Below are 23,755 nucleotides of genomic sequence, written 5' to 3' on the forward strand. Positions count from 1 at the left end.
AGGAGGGCCAAAGCCCTGCCTGAGGGGATGGGGCCACTCTGGGAAGAGCAGAAGGTTCCAAGTTCCCTCCCTAGCATCTCCAGATAGGGCTGAGAGAGAATAAGCTCCAAATCAAACACCTGTTGGAGTATAGGGTTGCCATCTTCTGGCTTTCCAAATGCGGGTGTCTAATTTGCATATTATGTAAATAGGCTTGAAAATAATTTTGAAGCAGAAGAGTGACTGCACGTTTTGCTCCAGAACTCCACTTCTACAAGGGCTAGAACTTAGCTTTTTAAGAAAAGAAAAGAGAAGAAAGAAAGCTGAAATCTGGGCAAATCTGGGTGACTTAAGCAATCTGGGTGAGATGCTTATAAATCGAGGGGGCATGACAACTCTAGTTGGAGAAAGATCACTAGTGTAACTTGAGGCCTCCATGAGCCATGATTTTGTGTTCAGTGCTCAGGTATAAATGAAGGGAGTTGTAACCTGTAATCTGACTCAGCACTGTATATTTTCCTGACTGAGTTCATGCTCCCCGTGGCAACACCTCTGGCATCATAACTTTTCTCAAAACTCTGCCGAATGCATGAGGCCAATGAAAGCACAGAATCGAGTGAAATCAGGCCACTTAGAAAAAACAGAGCACGCCCCAGCATTTATTGTGGGTACAGAATTACAGACCTTCTTGGCACAGGATTTGCTCACAAGGGTTTGTCTTGGCCTGGAGTGACCGCCTCGCCCATCATCATAAGCCAACTCAAGTCTCCCCTGGCCTCAGGATGTGCAGTGGGAGCAACTCACTCAGCAATGCCCAAGTTCTGCAGAGGGAGTCATTTAATGTAGTGGGGGGGGGGGGATACAAGACAGGAGCAGAGCATGAAGAATGGAGAGATGTTGTGAGTGCAGGTACGGGACAAGCCTGGCAATCAGGCAGGGACTGGATGGTTTGGGGAACTGAGTGGTCACTTCTCTGTTTGCAACGAATAGTAAAGTGTGCCAGATCCAGCTTGATGCAACTGTTGCCTTCCAGAGGAACAGCGTCCCTGCCCATGCTTCCCAACAGAAAGAGCTGAAGTAGCTTCAGGCTTGAGTCACATCATAGTTCCTGCAAAATAAGTGAAGAGGGGCTTAGATGTGTGTGTGTGTGTGTATACATACATACATAAACATACATACGACACACACACATATATACATATACATACTCTCACACACAAACACACTGCTTTTCTCGCTAACAATTCAAAGTGGCTGATGGGACAGTTCCTGTACCCAATGCTGTGCACACCCCTAGAGGATATGCATGTAAATAAATATGTGCTCTCACCTTGCTCGTTTCTTCCCTCGGCATCGTGGCAAATGCCTGTGTTTACCACCTGGAGAGAAAACGAGAGAATAGACCGAGATTGTCATCCTTTCTTCTAGATCCCGGGCTTGAATGGAAGGGATCTGGGCTGCAGGCCAATGCCTAGCCATCTGGGGCCCAGTTCTCCACCCAAAGATGGACGTGAGATCTAGCAGACCTCATGGACTATTCGATCCTCCACCCTTTGTGCTTGTAAAGAATCCCATGCTGCAATCTGATCCTAACAATCCTGCAATTATAATGGACTAGTGATTTTGCTTTCCCCAGGTGCTTTATTTTGGTTTTTTTAAGGGTGGGGGAATCTCTTTCTGTCAGATCATAAGTCCTCATGTAGGTTTCTGTTCAGTCATACAGATCCCTCTCCTCGTGGACATTATGAGGAAAATGATTGAAAATGGGCTGTATCCCCAATTTTTGGACTATGTAAAATCAGTTGCCAGATCCTTTTTCAAAGAAGTTGAAACCTCCTCCCGAGGAGAAGTGTAGTAAAACATCTGAATCCTGTCTGTACCACATTTTCTCTGCCTAGATTATCTGACAGATGAATAAAATTTGAGTAATAAGAAGCTATTTATATTACAATTTGGCTAATGTCCGGGGCACGTATGAGAAATGCTTCTCTTTCTGATATTGCTTTCCCAGGGATGGTTAGAACTGGTATTGGACCTTCTGTGGGCAGATTCACACAATAATCACAGGAATCGTGGTTGAATGCTGGTTAACCACATTGCCATAATCACGTGAACCCATGCCACACTTGCAATCTCGATTCCCATCCCAGGGTGAAAAACAGCCCTAGGACTGTAAGCAGACATGACGAGCCTCTTCTTAGGATTAGTGAGAAGGGCCAGGTGACTGTTTGCGGGGGAAGGTGAGTCAAACTTAGCTTCCCTGCAGACGATCGACTGAGCGATGCTGGGTGCACTCCCCATGAGCCCCAACAATTCCCCGCATGACAAGGCAGTGGGGAGGGTCGGGGGCCAGGATGTGTCGTCCCGGCTCCCTGGAACTACCAGGATGCACCACGTGAGTGCACGGTACATTCTGGGGACCCCCCTGCCCTCCCCGGGCTCCCCACAGAGTCTGCCACATGAGCAAAAAAAAAAATGTTTTGGGCCTGTGAGCATGATGTGAATACTCAGGTTTTGCTCTACTGCTCTTTTCCCACCACCGTTAACCAGAACCAGATCTCAACATCTTGAGTACCAAACCGGCTGCATTCATGCCCGTCATTGTCCACACTTACAAGTGAGAATGAGAATGCCAAGAATGAAGAGGATGGCAGCAGCTATCAGACCCCATTTGCGCAGGGAGTAATAATCTGCAGTGGGAAGAGAAAAATAGGTATTTAGTACATGCATCAAAAGGCACACTGGGATGAGAATACCAGTGGATAAGCAGTGTCTGCAGCTAGGGACAGGCTTTAGAAGAGTCAAAAGAGGTTTGAAAAAAGCACTGCTTTTTATGATGCATACGGATTGATTTTTCCGTACTATCTCCTCTGGTCAAATAGGTTCTGCAGGTTTTCAAAAAACCTGCAGAACCTATTTGACCTATTTCAAAAAACCTGCAGAACCTATTTGACCTATTTCAAAAAAACCTGCAGAACCTATTTGACTGGGGCCCAGCAAAAGTGGGATGAATAGTACATAGGAAGCTTCATTATACCAAGTCAGACCATTGGTTCAGCTAGCTCAGTATTGTCTGCACGGACTGGCAGCAGCTCTCCAAGGATTCAGGCAATAGTCTTTCCCAGCCTCACCTGGAGACGCCCAGGATTGAACCTGGGACCTTTTGCATACAAAGCCGATGCTCTTCCACTGAATCCTTCCCCAGCAGTTTAGGTACATAGAAGCTACCTTCCACTGAGTCAGACTGTTGGTCCATTTCGCTCAGTACTGTCTGTGCTAACTGGCAGCTTCTTTTTCAAGATTTCAGGCAGTAATCATTCTCAGCCCCACCTAGAAATGCCCAGGATAAAACATGGGACATTCTGCAGGCACCACTTTCAGCTCTCTGGCAAAAACAACAACACTACTCTCTCTTGCCAGCCAGGGACTCACCGTAATGGAAAATCTCCACATCTGCCGCATTAGCTGCAAAGAGAGAAAGAACATTAGACATTTGAAACTACTCACGCCTTGCTCTCTAGGCAGCATCAGGTCTGACCCTCCTGTTCCAGAGCTGGGTGGGGGAATCAAGGATACTTCCTAACACTGCCTGTTTAATTGTCTTCTTACGTGTGGGTAACATCCAAATACAAACAGCATGTATTTAAACATATGCCCTGCTCTACCCCATTGCTTGGTGAGCTTTACTTTCCCACCTCCTCTTCTTAGGATACAGTGAGGCTATTTACATGAGCGTGCAAACCCAGGCTAAGGGAGCCCAGCCCGGTTTTGCACGCTGATGTGAACCACCAGGATCGGGCCCGATCCCGGCAGCTAAATGGCGGCAACCCCGCCAAAGAAGCCTCCCCCTAAAATGAGGTTAAGGGAGCGAGCATCCTGTCCTGTCCCTGGACCACTGCCAGCTGTCCACTCCTGGGTCAAAGCACACTTCCATGGGACACAGCAGCCCTTGGGCCTGTCCAGTCTGTCCCTCTCCTCACCGATGGGTGGCCCCAATCCCAGGACTTGGATTATTATGCTGCCTCACCTGTAACACGAGTAGCCCCCGTGATGCCAACACGGGGCTTTTTAGTTTTCACTTCAACTGCTGGTGTCACTCCAGCTACTGATGTCACTTCTACTGCAAAGTCAAAGAAAGCATATGAAATCATAGTTTTTTATATATACACAAAGGCTGTGAAGAAACACCATTATATCATCATCATCATCATCATCATCATCATCATCATCATCATCATCCTGCTTTTTGACCCAAAAGAAGACAAAGCAGTTTTCATTGCCTCTGCTATGGAAACTGCTTTGACAATGTTTTGTTGCTGAAAAGCAGTGGTTTTCCTGTTCTAAAAGGACTCACAGTCTACACACACACACACACCTCACACACGTTACCCGTAACAGCCACTGGAGAGATTCTCTGCTGGGCTGAACAGGGACAGCTGCCCTCCCTCGACAAAGGAACAGAGGAAGCTCCCTTATACGGAGTCAGACCATTTTGTTTGGGACCACAGAGGAGCTGGGTTAAATTCCCAACCCCACAAGCCTTGGCCCTGATCAATGGGGCCCCCGATCTGGCTATTTACTGAGCCTCTTCTCACGAGCAGCAAGAAGTGCTCACGGGTGGGTTCAACATACCATCTCTGCAGATGATCGTCTTCTCTTTCCCTGGGCGGGAAGATCGTCCACCCAGAACAGCAACGGTTGCTCCCAGCGGCTTTGAGGGTACCCCCGGAAGCGCCAGTATGCCCTGCGAGAGCACGCAGGGCATACTGGGGAGACCCCCGGAGCCGGGAGGTGGCTTTTTGCCTCCCCTCCAGGGGTCTACTCGTGAGTAACCGCAGCACGCAGTGGCTACTCACGATCTTTAAAACCAGGTTTGCGGAGCACACGCTCCACAAACCTGGTTTTAGGGTAGGGGTAGTTAGGCAGGTTAACCACCTAGGAACCACCAAGCTTGCAGCCGAGCCTGGTGGTTCACACGATGGGGCGAAATCGGGCTAGCCTCCGCTAGCCCAATGGCTAGCCCAATTTCGCCCCATTGTGTGAATAGCTTCCTGGTCTGGAGAGAGGAGAGCTGGTCTTGTGGTAGCAAGCATAACTTGTCCTCTTAGCTAAGCAGGGTCTGCCCTGGTTGCATATGAATGGGAGACTTGATGTGTGAGCACCGGAAGACATTCCCCTGAGGGGATGGAGCCGCTCTGGGAAGAGCAGAAGGTTCTAAGTTTCCTCCCTGGCAGCATCTCCAAGATGGGGCTGAGGGAGATTCCTGCCTGCAACCTCAGAAGCCACTGCCAGTCTGTGAAGACAATACTTATCTACATAGACCAATGGTCTGACTCAGTATATGGCAGCTTCCTATGTTACTATGTCACTTGATCTTTATTCGGTCATCCTGCATATAAATTTCCACAGTATTCCCCAGAATTTAAAATTCCACAGAATTTAAAATTCCACAGAATTTAAAATTCCACAGTATTCCACAGAATCCACAGAAATTCCACAGAATTTTTAAAACCCAAGGAAGTTCTCTGTCACGTGCCTTCTGTTGATACTTCCTCTTCTTGTGGGAAGTTACTAGTGAGCGCCAATGTGGTAGTCTCATCCTTTGGCTTCTCTGCTGTACAAGACCAGGAGAAAAAGAAGAAGGGTTGAAGCAGAGTGATCCAAGAACCCTCCTCATGCCTCCCCCCAGAGAAGAATATACCACTCTTCCTTAGGTTCTGAGAAGGAGGATATAGAGTTCCAGTAGACATGTAGTTTTCCTATACTTTTTATTTTTAATTTTTGCAGAAATGTACAAAAGGGGGGAAAATACAAAAATGACACATAAAACTCAGTTTAGGGACAAATGATACGCATATGGATACATTTTACTTATTTTATTTATTTATCTTCTCCATATATAGATATGGATATTTATCTTATGGTTGTTTTGATTTGTTTTCTATGTTTTAAGTGTTGGGTTTACAATTAAAACCCAACAATTGTAAACCCAACAATAAAAACCTTAAAACATAGGGAAAAATTAAAAGAACCATCAATAACACTTTTAACCCTTGTAAATTAAAAGCCTGATAAAATAGGTGCATTTTCTCTATTTATAACACTTCAGGATCATTAATTAGTTTATTTAGAAGTTTTGTAAATACAATGCTGAAATAAACATTGTTTTCAACCTTTCAGGTGTTGTGGATGCAGAGTTGTTTTTGTTTTGCATTTTGTTTTGCATCAATAGAATTTAAAGCAGGCATGGGCATAAGGTCCACTGGACAAGGGGGAACAAATGTCTCCTGGCCCGGAGGGTCAGGGGGCTCACAAGGCTTGGGGTTTCCCCGCGGCCGCCTCCCTTTGATCGCCAGGCAATAGTGCCCTGCAGCTAGGGCTCACACGCTCTCTCCAAGCATGGTGGGAAGAGAAGACGCTTGCTGGGGCTGGGCTTGCTTTCTCCTCCCTCCCCCCGCACTTCCTCCTCCCAGGCAGCGGACCGTCCCTCGCCGCCCTCGACTCTCCTGGCTGCCACAGCTATGCTGCCCGGCCCCAATCCGCTGCCGCCACCCTCGGTGAGTGAAAAATAGTTTTGGAAGATGGTAAAGTATTGCAGAGACATGGCAAGGGTGCTTAACCCTTTCTCCACACACGGTTTTTCCGTTCCAAACCAGGGGCGGCCTTTTCATGAGGCCAGGTGAGGCGGTCTTCTCAGGCAGCAGATTATCGGAGAGCCAATAGGATGACTGGATGCCTGCCACCACCACCACCATTTGAGCAGCTCTTTGGGACCAATCTGACCCTTGAAGACTTCTGCTGCCCAACCAGTGGAGACAACAATGACATCTGGGGAGGAGCATATGGATACTAGCTGCAAAACCAAGACATGAATCTCTCTGCTAGCATGCAAATGCAAGCCCCCATTGAGAAGGATCAGGCAGGGATCACCAGTCAATCAACTGCACTGACCAGCAATCCTTAGATTGCAATAAAACTCACCGGTTGTTGAGAGAAACGGTTCCTTTGTGTAATCCACCTGCTCTCCAACAATCGAAGCTGGGCTTCCTGAAACTGGAGCAAGAATTCATTACCCTAAAATCGCTCCTGCATAAGACTGGCCAAGTATTTCTTTCTTACATTTGTATCCTGCCCTTCTTCCAAAGAGCTTAAGGAAACTGGTTTTCCCTCTGCCCATTTTGCACTCCCCACAACCCAGCGAGGTAGGTCAGGCTGAAAAAGCATGCGTGGCCCAAGGTCATCCAGGGAAAATCATGGCTGAGAGGGCATTTGAATCTGGGCCTCTCTTCTCTCAATCAACCCTCTATCTATTGCACCACAGTGTCATGTATGATAGGGCTTTCTCCTATAGAAATGAAGGGTTTTCCATGGATTCTTAAGGGAGAAAGTGGAGAGGCTGCAATCAGGAAGCCTGTGGTGGTGGGGCCAAAATTCAATCCCCTTCCTTGAGGCTGGGGCCATCTGGCTTGGGTGTGGCTGCCACATTTTATACCCATGCCAGCAATGTCATCACTGGAAGCCCTTCGCTCGGTGGCATAGAGAAATTGGCAGCAGTGTTCCCTGTAACAGGGATTCCCAGATGTTAATGACTACAACTCCCAGAATCCCCAGCCAAAGGCCACTGCAGCTGGAGATGCTGGGAGTTGTAGTAAGCAACATCTCGAAATCTCTGTTACAGGGAATTTTCCTGTAACAGTGGCCCATGGTTGGCAGTGACCCGTGTCCAAGTTTTGTGGCAGGCTGCCACTGCTTCTGCCACTGCCCCATCTGCTACTGCAGCCCCTCCCAACTGCAGCCACACACCCCTGCTCATCTGTTGCTGGCCTCCACAGCCCCAGAAACCATCACAGCCACCATACGAACACGGCAAATATTTATATACCGCTTTGCAACCCAAGTTCCCAAAGCGGTTTACACAGATATCAATCAATCAATCAATCAAATGGCTCTCTGACCCCAAAGGGCTCACAATCTTGAATAGAAACATAAGAGAGACACCAGCCACAGCCACTGGAGGGATGCTTTGCAGAGCCGGATTAACCTAACAGCAAAAGTAGCATTTGCTATGGGCCCTGCATTTATAGGGCCCTGCACTAAATGTTTGCAAGCTTTTCTTCTATTCCTATAACCTCCTCTCGTGTCTGGAGATCTCTCCTCCTCTCTGCTTCTGCAATCCACCCTAGGTGGGAAAAGAGCTGCTCGAGGTCTTAGTGCTCACCAGTCACCCAGCCCTCGCAGCTTCACTCATTCCTTTTGAAGGGAATGTTCGCTTTTCTGCACAGGCAGTGCTCCAAATGGTGAAAAGCCGGGGCTTGCAGCAGCCCAAATGAAAGAGCCTGTCCATTGGCTCTTGGAAATTTCTTGTCACACTCACTTTAGGGCCCTTTTATAACATATGCTACAGGCCCCACACTAGCTTAATCCGGCCCTGATGCTTTTCCGGGGACAGACAGGGCCAGTTGCTCTCCTCCTGCTCAATAAAGACAATCGCCACTTTAAAAAGGTGCCTCTTTGCTCTGTTTGCAGAGGACCATAGCCGGCAAAAGGAAGTAAGCTGGCCATAATGATGTCATTGTCTGCTGCCTGCATTGGGCGGTGATGTCATTATACTGCGCCGCAGACAGCTTCCTTTCTTTTGCCAGCCATGATAGCTGTGATGGTTAGTGGAGCTGTGGAGGTCAATGGCAGTTGAGAGGGAGGGAGAGAGTCCGCAGCAGAGACAGCAAAGGGCTGGTGGTGGCTCCCCACCAGAGGCTCCCAAACAAAAGAACACCCTGGCTTTCTATGCACGTGCACAGAAAGCACCATCGGGAAAGGACTGCAACCTGGAACGTTGCAATTGGACACAAAGGAGTGGGAAGAATTACTGCAAAAAAGTGGGAAGATCTGCTTAGATGTGACTGTCCAAGAATGACCCTGACGAGCAGCGTTCCCTGTAAGAGGGAATCCCCAATGTTGTTGACTACAGCTCCCAGAATCCCTAGTTGCAATGGGCTTTAGCCGAGGATCCTGGGAGCTGTAGTCAAGAACATCTGGGATTGTCTGTCAGAGGCGACACTGCTGGCGAGCAGTTCTTGCAGTAGTTCACTGACATTCCCGCAAAAAAACCCCAACACTTTTGTCTGAACATACCCAAGTCTATCTCCAAAAGATAATCTTCGCACCAGTCGAGTACCAATGCTCAAGGCCACTAAAGTGACCAGCCAGAGCTCTGAAACAACGGATGGCCACATTATGTGCTTTGGGGGTTTCGATTAAAATTTAGAAGCACCGCTCAGGGCCAGATAAAATTGTTTCCAGGACCAGATCTCACCTGTGATGAAGCGGAGGTTACTCTAACTTTCCTGGGATCTACCCTCAATGGAGAGATTGCTCTGATCCCAATCTAGGAGCACACTGCTCCTTCAAGGTAGGCTGCCATCCGTCACACCACCCATGGACAATTTGCCGTGAGGAGGCAAGCTGCATGAGGTGCTTGCTGAACAATAACTCCGAGTGATTCATACACATCCAGTAGGAAGTCAGTGAAAAACGGAGACTCAGGAGAACACGGCTGAATGGACCACTCTTGGCTACTATTGCCAGAGAGATGAGAATTGGCAAAGGAACCTGAGACCATATCATGAAGAGGCAGCATCTTACCTTGTGCATCCACAGAGGTGGAAAGGCCCACAAGGGCAAGCAGCAGAAAGGCAAGGAGCTGGAACAAAACAAAAAATAGATTCCAGTATCATGACTCAGGGTCAGACGGGGTCCCATAATTCCATCATGCATTGCAGGCCAACACAGGATGATGTTTGCAGCCGTAAGTGAGGTGCAGATCCGCCCCTCATCAAAATCACTGAGTGGGTTCACACAACCACCTGTAGGTACATACCAAGTAGCTACAAGAGGAACCAAAGATTACGGAGAACACATACTCCCATCAGACATCTGAACCACTGTTCCTTCTAAGCCCTTAACAGTTTGGGCCCGGGATACCCGAGGGACCGCCTGCTCCCAAGAGCTGCTGCCTGCTTGACGAGGTCATCTGAGGGGGCTCTGCTCCAGGTGCCGACAATGAGGGAGGCTCGGTTTTCATGCACGCGGGACAGGGCCTTCTCTGTTGCTGCCCCCAGACTCTGGAATGCTCTCCCGGTGGCTATTCCCTCCTTGGTCTCCATCACAGCTTTTAGAAAGAGTGTAAAATCTTGGCTTTTTGCCCAGGCTTTTATATGATTGTCTCTACTGCTGCTCTTTGTACTCTATATTGCTTTTATGCTTGTGTTTTACATTTTTAATCAGATTTGTTTTGTATTTTTAGCTTCATATTTTAATGGTGTCTTTTTTACAATCTTGTTTTTAAATTTTGCTGTAAACTGCCTTGGGATTGTTTTAACGAAAGGTGGTATGTAAACTTAACAATCAAGCAATCAATCAGGCATGCACATGTGCGTGCGCCCACAAGTTTTTAGATGTCTGCTCAGTTCATTTTAGATCCTGCTCAGGTTGAATCAGGAAGGCTCCATTCTGAAGGCAGGTGCACACACAGTGCCTCGATACTGCCGTCCAGAAGAAAACTCATTCCGCACAGAGACGAAAAAAAAATAGAGGGACCACTGGTCTGAACCCGCCCAAGCCCCGTTTCTCATGTCAGCTACCCACTTCTGCCTTAGTTTCTACTAACTTAACGCCAGCTTCTGTCATCAGGATTTGAAGTCAGCTTGACAACGTTGATAAGAATGAAGGCAGAAGTGGGTAACTGGCATCACGAACAGGACTTGGGCAAGTTCAGACATCTTGCCCAATGAAGGCACACGCTCCCCACAGTTTCTAGTGCCTCTCACCCCTACCCAGTAAGTACTTACAGGCAGTTGTGTGAGCCTGCCCACTAAGCTCTGATGACACCTAACAGACCACACTCATGTGTGAAAAATGCATGTTTGTTTTTATAGTTATTGCATTTATAGTTAACGTTGCTGGGTATGCCCTGATTTTACAGGAGCACAGGAAATGTGCAGAAAATAGTAGAAAGTACACGTCAGTTCCCCAAGAATCTCAGAAGGGGTTTCTTGTTATATATATTTATATAGCAGGGGTGTGTGTGTGTGTGTGTGTGTGTGTGTGTGTGTGTGTGTGTGTGTGTTTTAGAGCAGGTTTCTAGCTCTTATGAGAGCAAAGGTGTCTTTATTAGTATGTAGGCAATATATTCTGAAATCTCAGAAGCTAGAGAGAAGCCTAAATAAAATTTTAAGTAATCGGGGAGGAGGAGACATACATGTTCTTGATTCTCATCATGCATTGCCAAAAAAATTATGTGAATGGAAAAGAAGTGTACATTGGAGATCTGAAACTGGAATTTCAAAATAAATGAGGATCTGAAACTAGAATACAATATCAGACCCGAGTTTATTTTGCAACTCTGGCTAGAATAAGCCAGGATCACCCAGTTCAGACATAACTTGTTCTAAACAAGTAAAATCCATTCAATCCTTGCATGTGAAGGGATGTGCATACACCCAAGACTAGGAGATGTTGAGTGAAGCCAGGATTTAATCCTTGCTCTACAGTAATGGATAATTAAAACAATTATGCATAATTAAAATTATGCATTATTATGCATAATTTATTCATTTTATTTATTATTAAAACTTTTATACCGCCCTTCCAAAAGGCTCAACATATTTTCTCTGTATAAAGACAAATTATAGATTACAACGCAAAAGATTATCATATTTATATAATGGAATAATTTTATATTTATACTACAAATTATACAGGATGCAGTTGTCTGCTGAAACTCAGTAAATGTGTCCATTTACTGTGTCTTCTCTGGGTCTAATGTCATTTAAGTTTCACTTTTTCCACTATTTGCCATAGCTTCATTAATCAACCACAAAACAAAAAAACATTAATCAACCACAAAACAAAAAAACAAAAAAACATTTGGCTGCCACATTGCCCCTTGCAGTGCAGAGCAAATCAATCATCAATGCCATATTGTGTGTTTCAATAATTTTCCTCTTTCGATCTCCTAGTAAAACATTTCCAGGACTTAAGGGAAATTGTTTTCTTGTAACATCATACATTGGTATTAATTTTAATCTCAAAAATTATTCAATAAATCAATATAATCCAATGTAAGCATTTCCCCCACTTATATACAAATAAATATTTAACTTGTTGAAAAAATATTTTTTCAGCTAGTTAAATTTTTCTGCAACACACAAGGAATTTCTGCTGCAAGGCTACCCCTTCATCTTTCTGAGAATAACTGAAACAATTAAAGAAATAAAGTACACAAACAGACACACACACACCCTACCCAACATATTGTCCATCCTTGCTTGAGATGACCATCAAGCCTAACGAGCATTTCCGATTCTAAAGCTCTGCTGTGATCTCAGGCTTTCTATAAATCCAGTATTTTCAGAGTTCGAAAAAGACTGGTGTTTCCCCCCCAAGCCCTTCTACGACTCCAACAGTCAACTGACTGTTTCGGCTCGTGGAACTCGAAAGGATGTGGAAGTCATGATGCGGCCATCTGAGAAGGCAGCTCTGAGCTGTCAGCCTGCCAAGGTCCTAGAAAGGAGTGATCAAAACCCAACGGGGCCTCTCGCTTTATCCACATTGCCTGGTTTTTCTAAGCCTCTCCTCCTGGATTCTTTCCAAACCACAAATGTCCCAACATCATCGAAATTAACGATCCGCTTCCAAATTTTCACTTTGGAATGGAGAAACCCAATACTTTTCCTTTCCTCCTTTTTTCTCTCCCACAGTCACAGTCACATACACACACACAGACACACACACACACACACACTCCAAAAGTTACTTGACTGCTAATCCTGGAAACTCTGCTTTAAGAATCAAAGCATTTTTGGTGACCACGATGCCGTACATCTAGAGTTGCCATGCCCCCTGGAATTCCGGGTTTCACCCGGATTTTAAGCATCTCACCCAGATTGCTTCCCCCACCCAGATTCACTAGGATTTTGACTTTCTTTTTAAAAAACAAAAACAAAACTAAGCTCTAGCCCTTCTAGAAGTGGAGTGATGGAGCAAAACGTGCTGTCACTATTCTGCTCAAAAATGATTTTCAAGCCAATTTACATAATATGCAAATTCGGCACCCGGATTTGGAGAGCCAGAATATGGCAACCCTATAGAGTACGTCCCTACTCAGAGGTGCTCCTCAATGCACAATCCTCAATTCATATAAGGAAAGATTCCAAGGACCAAACAAAGACAGACTGAAATAACCCATCTGGTGATACCTGAGCAGGGTTGCACACATATCCGCTGGTCCCCCGGCTTCTGGCCTGCATCCCAGCCCTTTCCCTTCATGTGGGGCTCTTCTCCCTCCATCCCACTCTCATTTTGGACACCTGGCTTTCATTTCCCTTGAGCCAAGGGGGTCTGACTTCCTGCCGCCCAACCCAAAGGGTTAATCCCCAACAGGACGTTTTCCCGTTTGACAGACTGTTCCAGAGACAGGAAACAGAGAGGCTACGTAATTATTCTTCGAAAGCAGTCTAGGGTGGTCTGTGCTGGAGAAAGAAAGCAGGGGGGGTCACTACTCACCTTCATGGCGGGCACTTCACAGCACCAGGACGACAGCGCGCTGGGCAACTGCAAAGAAACGAAAAGGCCCCACATCAGTCATTTCCTCCTGTTGCCACTTCCTGGCATTTGGGAGCGGGTGTGACTCACAGGGCACGTGTTCTGCATTTCCCCGTGTGGTTCTCTCTCTCTAGAGAGAGAGTCCGTCTGCATGCGTGTGGTTCAGAGTGTGTCATCCATGTGTATGTGGAAGTACCAGACATCTATGTGAAAGATGACGCAGCGCCAAAGCCAGAGCACTTAACATGAGAGAAACCAGAGCCATTTCTGCTCTGCATAGCTAGGCCACGGATGCTGAGTGTTACGTTAGTTCGGGGAAAGATGTGGACTTTTAGAAGGGCCCAAAGAACTACTGGAGCTTTGAAGGCCTGGGTTTGAGGGTGGAAAAAATTGTTTTTCCCTTTACCCCTGGGAAAAAAACTGGGTTTTTCCGGAGGTGGGAGGGGGGGACAGTCCCCACCCACCCCACCCCCGGTTTTCTCCAGGCCTTCACTTCTCTAGTTACCTTCAGGGCCAAAGTTTGAAAAAGCAAATTAGGAAGCTGCCATATACTGAGTCAGACCCTTGGTCCAACTAGCTTAGGATTGTCTACACAGACTGGCAGTGGCATCTCCAAGGTTTGGAGGCAGGAATCTCTCTCAGCCCTATCCTGGTGATGCTGCCAGGGAGGGAACTTGGAACCTAGATGCTCATCCCACAGCAGCTCCATCCCCTGAGGGGAATATCTTACAGTGCTCACACATCAAGTCTCCCATTCATATGCAACCAGGGCAGACCCTGCTTAGCTAAGGGGACAAGATATACTTGCTACCACAAGACCAGCTCTTCTCCATAAATTGGGGGTGCCAACATGGTTAGATTAGTGATCTTCACTATTTTTCAAGCGGGACCCACTTTGGCAACAAAGCTTCAGTGCGAGAACCCTTTCCCACCGTGCTGACCTCCATGCAGTACAGGTGGACCTTGTTATCCGCAGGGGTTCCATTCCCGCCAATTTCCGTTGATAACAAAACTGTGGATAATGAGGCATTGAGTCAATGACAATTGAGAGATTAGGTTCCTGCAGGGCAAGAAAATGCCTTCAAGGAGGCTAAAAACAGTGGAAATAAGAGCAATAAAGTGCCGTGCCATGCTCTACAGGTTTCCAGCTGTCCTGTAATGCTCTCCCAAACCCCCAATTTCAGGTATTTTCCATGAAAAAATGTGGTTAATTCCCCCCTCCCCAAGAAAGAGACACAAAATGGGTCCTTAAAGCAAAATGGTGCTTTTAGGTATCCACCTAAGCAATGTGGATACAGATTTTAACCCTTGGTTTAAGTGCATATACCAAGGTTGGGTGATGGGGCCGCAGATAATAAGGTCCACCTGTACTGCGCTTTTCTTAGTGCTGGGAGGGCCCTTTAAGAGAGACGGAGCCCTCTCTTAAGAGATCTAGGAGCAAAGCGCTGGGAAGGGCTACATTTCTGAACACTCTGTGCATGCCTTCTCTCACGGGGTGCAGGAGCTGAAGAAGGCTCCATTGCCCTTAAATGTACCGCACTGCACGGTGAGAGTGGTTGGCTCCTTAAATGGACAGCATTGCACGGAGAGAGGTTGCCTCCACTTATGTGCCCAGGGCACTTTGCAGACTATTCAGGCTGACGCTCCACACAGGCCCAATAAGCAATTAGTCAGGGAGCTGCTGCACTTAGGGTTGATGGGGACCGCCCCCAGCCCCCAGGCCTTACAATCCAGAACGTTGGATTTGATGGTATGAAGCCAGCAAGGCCGCCACCCTGTTTCCTCACATTGTGGTTTTCAAGAGAGGTCCTGATGGAAAAACACATCAGACATGGCGTCTGAATGACCGCTGAAATGTGGTCGCAGCATAGGGAAGAGAATGAGGTCATTCACACCATCAAAAACTGTCTTCTGCCCAGGTTTGGGAGCTGCGTGTGCTCCTAATTTTTGGTTGTGTGGAAGCAAGGGAGGAAGAGAAGCTAGGTAGAAGTGATGGAAGTGATTCTCATGATCGTGTGAGGAAGCTACCCTCTTTTGCGGGGAGGAAGCCCGAAAGATCAGAAAACCCGGGTTAGCGGAGCACTCGCTCCGCTAACCTGGGCTAAGGGGGCGGGGGCTACTTTGGCAGGCTAGCCGCCAGAGAACCACCAGGCTCACCCGCGAGCCCGCTGGTTCTCATGATGGGGAAAAACCGGGCTGGGCTTCTTTAGCCCAGTTTCCCTCCATCATGAGAATAGCCTCAATTTGGGGCCTTCTCTATAGTTGAGCTTTGGAACGTTCTCCCTGCTGGACTCAGAGGCTTAACAACTCCGCTTGTTGTGGGGAAGGCCTTGAAAATTTACCAGTTTAACCAGGCCTTTAGTTGAGGTTTTAATTTGTTTTAAATGTTCTGTTGATTGTTTCTGTTATAAACCATCCTGAGAGTCTACAATTCGACAATATAAAAATGTAACAAAGTAACCAACCAACAAACAAAACAAACCACCTTTTGGTCTACCACAGAAACTGGTCCTGTGGTTTATTATTACTACTAAAGCAGTGGTTTACTACTATTACTATTACTATTAACATAAATATTTATATACCAATTATCAACAAAAGTTCTCAAAAAGAGATAAATAAGATAGTTCCCTGTCCCCAAATGACCTCCCCAGAGAAACCTGGTATCTTTCTAGGACCAGCCAAGACCCTTTCATTTCCCCCAAACTCTTTAAGGTCTGCTGAATGGTTTTAAGAATGCCTTTGCCTACACTTCCTTTTCAAATGATCTTTGCCTTGTTTTACTGTTGCTTTTTAGAGCATTTTCTTATTTTAAGCTGTAAGCTGGCCCGGCAACATCTGTATCGAAGGGCACTATGTACATTCTTAACACACACAAATAACGTGTGATCTTGCGTAGGAGCTGCCTTTGTGCATGTGGACAGAAGTGCACCTAGGTAGATTTGGAGCGTGGACCAAAAGGATTTTGGACACACACACCCCAGTATTTTTAACACAATTGGGGGGGGCGGCAGGGTGTGTGGATGCCCTAGGAAGTCTTGCTTGCTCCTTTACTCACATGTGTGCTCACCCTGCAGGGCCCCTGATTTCCTCTTTGGGCTTCTCTCCCAAGGAAGCAACTCGTTTCTGCTAAAGAATGGAACTTGCTGCAAGCCACACAAAACCCCAGTTATGACTGAGCAGAGAAGGGGCTGGAAAGGGATAAGGGCAGGCTTAGCATTTTCTCTGCGACAGCAGCCCTGTTTAGACGTTATGCTGTGTCTGTGTACAGATGCCTGTATACATGTACATGTTTTTGTGTGAATCCGGATCGGCCCATCTACTAGGCTGAAACCTTGCCCTGGTGCCAAACGGGGAGGGGCGTGGCCTGGGTGATGGGTGCCACAGTGTCTGCCCGCAAGATGCGTGACAAGGATCGCCCCCATCGCCACAGCCAGCCAGTGACTGTGGGGAGGGGTGTGGCAGGGGCGGAGCCACCATTGGGCAAACGGGTTCAAAGAACCTGGGCCGCCACCAATCAGGGGCTGCGAGCGTGGCCCCAGACACGCCCCCCACATCTGATGTCAGACGCGGGGGCATGGCTAGCTGGGCCCCTGAGCCTTATGTCAGATGCAGGGGCGGGGCCAGGGGGCCAGCTCTCCCTCGCCCCCCTGGCCTTCCTTTTTGTAAAAATCGCCTGGTCCAGGCTTCTTTGGCCTTTTCTGGGCCTATTCCACGGTGCTGCAGCCATTTTGGAGGCCACCACACCTGCACCTGTGGCCATGCAGGGCCCCACCGTGTGGGCACAGCGGCCTCCAAGATATAAGTTTTTTTTTAAAGGGGAGAAATGTTTTTAAAAGGCATGGTGAACCCCCAAACTGGGGAGGGGCGTGTTTGGTCCGGGGTCAAGCCAAACTGGGGTGGTTCAGCTCGACCCCGAACCTTTTAAATGAACTGGCTCGATATCAAACCGGTTCAGATTCGAACCTGTTTGCACACCCCTAGCTTCCAGACAACTGAAAACTGGAAGTGAATAGAGCTAGAGGCTGACATTCTGTGCTTGGGCAATGAACAAAATTGTATGGTAGTGCAAGCTGTGTGCACCATTGCACTAAATCACAGGGATCTGGGGTGGGGGGATGATGCCCTTGGGCAAAAGTGCCCTACAAAACAGATGAGGTGTGCTACAAGTTGTGCACCTTGTTGCACAAGTGCAAACGTGTTTACACTAGTGCCGCATTAGTTTGGAATGCAAACTCCAGTCTTCGAACAAGTAGCTCGTGCAACAGGCTTAGCACTAGTGCGAAGCCTTTACACAAGTGAGTGTTGGGATGTCAGCCAGAGAGTTTAGACAGAAGAGTTACTGCGAAGATCTAGGAACAGCTGGGGGATAAAAGATGTTCCCTTTCAGGGCAGCCTCAGCCTCTAATATGGACAGTGGAAAGATTTCCTAGCAAGGAGATGAGGGATCTTCCAGGGGTGTAGTGATGGGGGAGGCGGAGAGAAATAGGAGCAGTGCCCCCTCCAAAAAAGACAATTCTGCAGATTGTGTCTTTTCTGTGGCTGTCCTGGAGCTCTCAAATACGTTTCCTGCTAAAATAAGAGCATCTCCTTCTCTGCTTGCTTTTAGGAAGAACTTCAAAACGTACCTGTTTCCCCAGGCTTTTAGCTGAAATGTAAATTTTAAGATGTTTTTACTTACTGTGACTGCTTTTATCTGTTTTATGACTTTTTAACTGTTTTATATTGTTTTTATATTGTGTTTTACCTTGTACATTGCCTGGAGATTTCTATATTCGGAGGTATAGAAACACAATAAATAAATATGTTTTTGTTTTGTTTTTTTGGTGACCAGAAAACCAACCTATCCCCAGCCCTCCTGCCTTGCCAATAATTGTCTCTGGTCCCCCAATGAGAAATGTCTCCATGCATCCCTGGGCTCTTGCTTACAATCTGTATTGATGGTGCTGAAACTGGGAATGTCTTGGTGAGGTGTATGGCTCTGGCTGGCTCCTAATGATCATATGGATAGCAATCGGAGCTCCAACCTCCGCTCCCAGCCCCCATTGCACTTCTCTGACTCAGAATGCAAAAAGAGAATTTCTGGCACGTGCAAGTCTGCTTTCAGACACCAGATTCCCAACGGCAGCTGTTCTGTAGGCAGTGATGTACCCACATGTTTCCCATAGTGGAGCAAACACCAGCTGCAGAGAGGGCAATTTAGAGGGGGGGGAGTGGGGGGGTGGTAATTTGCCCATCCTAGCCTTTTTTTAAATGAGCCTCCACATAACCACTGGGGATGGGAATATAGCTCAGTGACAGAGCATTTGCTTGGCATGCAGCAAGTTGCAGGTTCAGACCCTGGCAGCATCTCCAAGTAGGGCTGTGGAACACTCCTGCCTGAAATCCTGGAGAGCTGCTGCCAGCCAGTGTAGGAAATGCTGAGCTAGATGGATCAGTGGCCCGACTCAGTAGAAAGCAGTTTCTATATACCGAAACCACTGTGGAAGGATTTGAATGGAAGAGCATCTGCTTTGCATACAGAAGGTCCCAGATTCAAAACCTGGCAGGTTCTCCAGGCGCTTTCCCCAGGCTTTACTGCAGGTATACTGCAAATTTGAAGTTGTCCCCAAAAACCAGTGCAAAAGGTGGATTTTTTAAACCCTGGATATAAATCGGGCTACACTCTAAAGTGCAATGAAAAACCCAAATTGTGTGTGAAGTGCTCCCCAATAGCTCACAGGGACTTGAGGGGTAAATTTAGCCAATATGTGAATACACATCTCCATTCTGGAGGAGGGGCAAACTAAAAGCCAGGGACGAAAAACTTCCAGGCAGGGCTGGGGAATACTCCTGCCTGAAACACTGAAGAGCTGCCAGTCAGTGTTGAGAATGCTGAGTTAGATGGACCAATGCTCGGCCTGAGTATGAGGCAACACCCTTGTTGTATGTTCCTATGGGGTAGTAGGGTGGATAAAAGTACATCACCTCTTTTGAATGGAACAGATGCTGGAGGTTCTTTCTTTCTTTCTCGACAGCTGCTGTACCCTGCAGACAGCTCACTCCGCCACCAATGTGACCTTGCAGGCCTGGGTCAGTGATCTAATGTCTTCTGGGTCACACCAGAATGGCAATCATTCCTTGCCTTGACGGCCAAGTGCTGTTAATTGAGCCACAAATTCAACACTCCTGCCTGAAATCCTGGGAGCTTTAATTCCCACACAGGCCTTCCAGTTCTCAGAGTATCCGAAGAGGAAAGCCACTTCAATCCCAGCGTTAGGGAAGCAGCCTTTCTCCTTTCTGCTGCAGGTTTTCTCTGGTGTAGATTCACACACAGCTCGCTCCTGTGTTTTCCTTGTGGCCAATGGCTTCCTAGAAGAGGTGGAATGCCTCGCCTCCCTTTCCCTCAAGGCTTTAGTAATTAAAGCACCCTTTGTGATCTGACTCTGTTGAAGTCCATACGCACACACTTCTGCTCAATTGGTTTGTGGATCAGACTGCCTGTTAGCCATCAGCCTTGGCTTTCTATCCCTCCCGACCCCCCACAACCCCAACACACACATACACACAGAAGTCCCGGCAGCATCACCTCTGCATTTGCAGCCCCATCCCAGCTTGGATGGCATGCAAGGAAATGCTCCTTTTCTGCAAAAGATTGCAAATCCTCCTCCCAGATCTCCCCCTCCCCTCCAAAAACTTTCAAAGAGCAAAAAGCCTGAAAACTAGGTTTAACTCTTTGCTTCAGCAGGGTCGAAGGCAAGGCCCCTCAGCAGCTTTGGTTTTGCATTCCATGAGAGTGACATGCTCTTATCATGTAAATGTAAAGTAATGTCAGCGCTTTGCATCAGACTTTCCAGGAAACTTTGCTAAAAACCAGCATTTTTAAAACTCAGAAATAAACCGGGGTGAGCTAAAATCCAGGAGGCTTTACACACAGGTCTTCTGCCCTGAATCTCCTTCAGAAGAGAGTGTGTGCGTTCACACACCAGCCAAACTTACCCCAAAGTCCCTTCGTGATTCTTGGACCCATTCCACACACAAATCAGGCTTTGTCTTGTGAATTCTAGCTTATCTCGAGGTATTTCCGGGTTTTTAAAATGCTGGTTTTAAGCTACTTTTTCTGAAAACGCCAGAGCAAACAGGGAGAAGCACTGAAGTAGAATCATTAGCAAGATAAGAGGGATGCTCTCTTTAGAAATGCAGATATTGCTCTTTAGTAATCTCCCCTGCCCCCGCATTGGCTAGAAGGAAAACACCGACCCATGCCATGTGAACCTGTTTCCAAACAAAACCCGAGAGCCGAGGGGAGGGGCTGCTTCCCTCAATGCCGCGAGTGTAGTTCGAAGTGGCTTCGCTCAACATTTACCCCGAAGCCTGAAGCTACGTGCAAATAACTCCCTGCAGGAAAAGCCTGATTTGTGTGGAGGGTGCTTCCAAAGACATCAGTGAGAATCCAGCTATAGTGAGAACACACAGCCTGCCTCCTGGAGGAGATTCGGGGTAAAGCCCCTGTGTGGGAAAGCTCCTGAAAATGCCAAGCAGTCGGAAATGCAGAGCTACGTGGATCAATGGCCCGATTCAGTAGACGGCAGCTAGTAAGGCTCTACACACGGTCAGTGTGCAGAGCCGAAAGGGGTTCTGTGGCTGTGGCTGACACACCATCGCTGAAATGAAGTTAACACAGAGCGCCTGCTCTGTGAACCTCACTTAAGGGGGAGGGTATTTGGGCGGGCTTGCTGCCGTGGGTGTGTGAGCCCGGTGGTTGTCACGAGCGAGCAAAACCGGGCGGGGCTCCCTTAGCCTGGTTCTGCTCACTCGTGAGAATCGCCTCTCTCTCTGGACCTAAACCACCGGGGAAGGACTCGAACGGGAGAACATCTGCTTTGTATGCAGAAGGCCCCAGAGTCAATCCTTAGCCTCTCTTGGCAGGGCTGGGGAATCTTCCTGCCTGAAACCCTGAACTGCCTATGCACCTGGTGCTCCGTTCTCTTGCGTGCAAGCATGTATCATGGAAATCTCAAATTGCCGCAGAATACAGGAAGTATCTAGTACTCCAAAAGGTAAAGTGTGCTGTCGACCCGTGGCGCCCACAGAGCCCTGTGCTTGTCTTGGGTAGAAGACAAGAGGGGTTGCCCTTTGCCATCTCCTGCGCAGGATGAGATGATGCCTTTCAGCATCTTCCTATATCACTGCTGCCCGATATGGGTGTTTCTCATTGTCTGGGAAACATACCAGTGGGGCTTCGAACCGGCAACCTCTGGCTTACTCGTCAAGTCGTTTCCCCGCTGTGCCATTAGGTGGCTGCTGTCTAGTACTCTAGTCTCTTCTTGTTCTAATTCTGCAACAGCCACTTGCTAATCTAAGACTTGCTAATCTACGACTCTGCAGCCCAGCAAAAAGAAAGGAGGGGTCGTCACGGGATGGTTTTCAAAACAAGAGTGTTGTGTTGGTTGCCAAGTATTTAGCCCCCACCCCGCCCAGAATTTGATTATATTCTAATGATCAAATGTGGGGAGGGGAGTACAGGAAGAGAAACAATTACAGACCCAGCTCATGAGAAGTAATTGCTGGACTCTGTTCCAGGGGCCGGCAGCCCGTCAGAAGCAGCGTGCCAAGTCTTCATTTATTCACTCTAATGTAAGGTTTCGCGTGCCCATAATACATTTGAACATGCAGGAAGCCTCTCTCTGGGTAAATAAAGAAAGGGTTGTTGCATGCAAAGGAAGCATTGCTTTAAAAAAAATACTTCATCCGCTGAATTTAAAAGAAATTGAAAACGCAGGTCTTACCAGAGCTGTCAATTGGCCTTCAGGCTGCTGTCCCCGGGGTTGGGGATAGGTGGGGCCCGGGGCCAACCAGAGTGTGCAAGGAGCCCCCAAGATAGTCCTGGGCTCCACACGGCTGCATCAGTAGCACTGCTGCCTCCAGCTGCCACCGCCTTTTCCCACGTAGCTGCCCAGTTGTGGGGAGTGCCCACTTCCGAGGCCCATGCGCACCAGGCCAGAGGCGTTCCCACTTCAGAGGCCCAGGAGCACAAGGGGTGGGTGCAGAAGCTGCTGAAGCAGTCATTGGTGGGGAGGGGGAGAGGAGGAGGAAGGAAGGATCCAGTTTCTTTGCTGCTACCTTCTATGCCACGGCTCTTCCTTTTCCACTACACCCTTCACCTCTGCCACTGATGTGCAGATATATATATATATATATATGAGAATACACCAAATATTTATATACCACTTTTCAACAAGAGTTCCCAAAGCGGCTTACAAAGATATGAATACATAAACTGTTTCCCTGTCCCCAAAGGACTCACAATCTAAAAAGAATATGAGACCAGATCTCTTCCTTTTCTCTTTCTTTCCTTCCTTCCAACCTGCAGCCTAGATAGCTAGATAGACCAGTGGTCTGACTCAGTATATGGCAGCTTCCTACGTTCCTCTGTTGTTTTCCAGAGACAGAGAAGAGGAGGCAGGCTGCAAAGGCACTTGCTCTGCAGTGAATTGGAAGTTTGTAGTGGGCCTTGCTAGGGCCCTGGCTGGCTTCTTACCAGGGCCTGTCAGTGTTCCCTCTAACAGGGCTTCCCAGATGCTGTTGACTACAACTCCCAGAATCCCCAGCTGCAATGGCTTTTGCTTGGGGATTCTGGGAGTTCTAGTCAACAACATCTGGAAGTCCCTGTTAGAGGGAACACTGGTGCCAGTGCCAGTGCCCTGATGCTGCCCTTGTTTCCTGGGATGGCATCAGAGCCATATGGGGGGGAGCACGGTCACGGGCACTGTGGCTAATAGCCTTGCGGGTGAGGAAGCCATGTTGAATCTCATCTGACTTTCAGGTGTGGCTCTCTTCTTTTTCCTCCCCTTTTCAGATCGCCGTGATTTATCAGAACACCACTGGGCCAGCCCCTGCTCTTCCCCCATCTCCTCCCGGGGAGGACAAGGCGCCATGAGCTGTGGTGCCCTCTTTCTCCACCCACCCTGGCGACTCTCCTTTTCTGTCCTTTCAGTCAGAGGGAACTCGGGACCACTCTCGTGTTCATGGCCATTTTCAAAGGGCTGAAGCAGACACCGTCGCTCTAGGTTTGTCACAGTTGTGCCTCAGGTTTCTAGAAGTTTGGCTCTGATTTTAGAAACACACACGCAGGGGCGTAGCTAGAGGAGAGGGGGCCCGTGTTCTTCCCTCTCTCTGTCGGCCCCCCAGAGTA

The 23,755-nt window shown here is 47.8% G+C and overlaps 1 protein-coding gene across 1 annotated transcript in view; it reads right to left on the reverse strand.

Annotated features, from left to right (window-relative positions):
• Nucleotides 1–610: 610 nt before the first annotated feature.
• Nucleotides 611–23,755, reverse strand: part of LOC128332824 (FXYD domain-containing ion transport regulator 5-like) — a 28,135-nt gene continuing 4,990 nt past the window's right edge. The window contains exons 2-11 of the mRNA XM_053267584.1: nt 14,523–14,593; nt 13,543–13,590; nt 9,622–9,679; nt 6,961–7,032; nt 5,516–5,593; nt 4,007–4,099; nt 3,412–3,444; nt 2,595–2,669; nt 1,310–1,358; nt 611–1,087 (exon numbers count right to left, since the gene is read on the reverse strand). Of these exons, the coding sequence (XP_053123559.1) occupies nt 1,063–1,087; nt 1,310–1,358; nt 2,595–2,669; nt 3,412–3,444; nt 4,007–4,099; nt 5,516–5,593; nt 6,961–7,032; nt 9,622–9,679; nt 13,543–13,590; nt 14,523–14,593 (602 nt within the window). The 3' untranslated portion in view covers nt 611–1,062. The remainder of the gene's footprint in view (nt 1,088–1,309; nt 1,359–2,594; nt 2,670–3,411; nt 3,445–4,006; nt 4,100–5,515; nt 5,594–6,960; nt 7,033–9,621; nt 9,680–13,542; nt 13,591–14,522; nt 14,594–23,755) is intronic.

This window comes from Hemicordylus capensis, chromosome 7 (genome assembly GCF_027244095.1).
Source record: "Hemicordylus capensis ecotype Gifberg chromosome 7, rHemCap1.1.pri, whole genome shotgun sequence".
NCBI lineage: Eukaryota > Metazoa > Chordata > Lepidosauria > Squamata > Cordylidae > Hemicordylus > Hemicordylus capensis.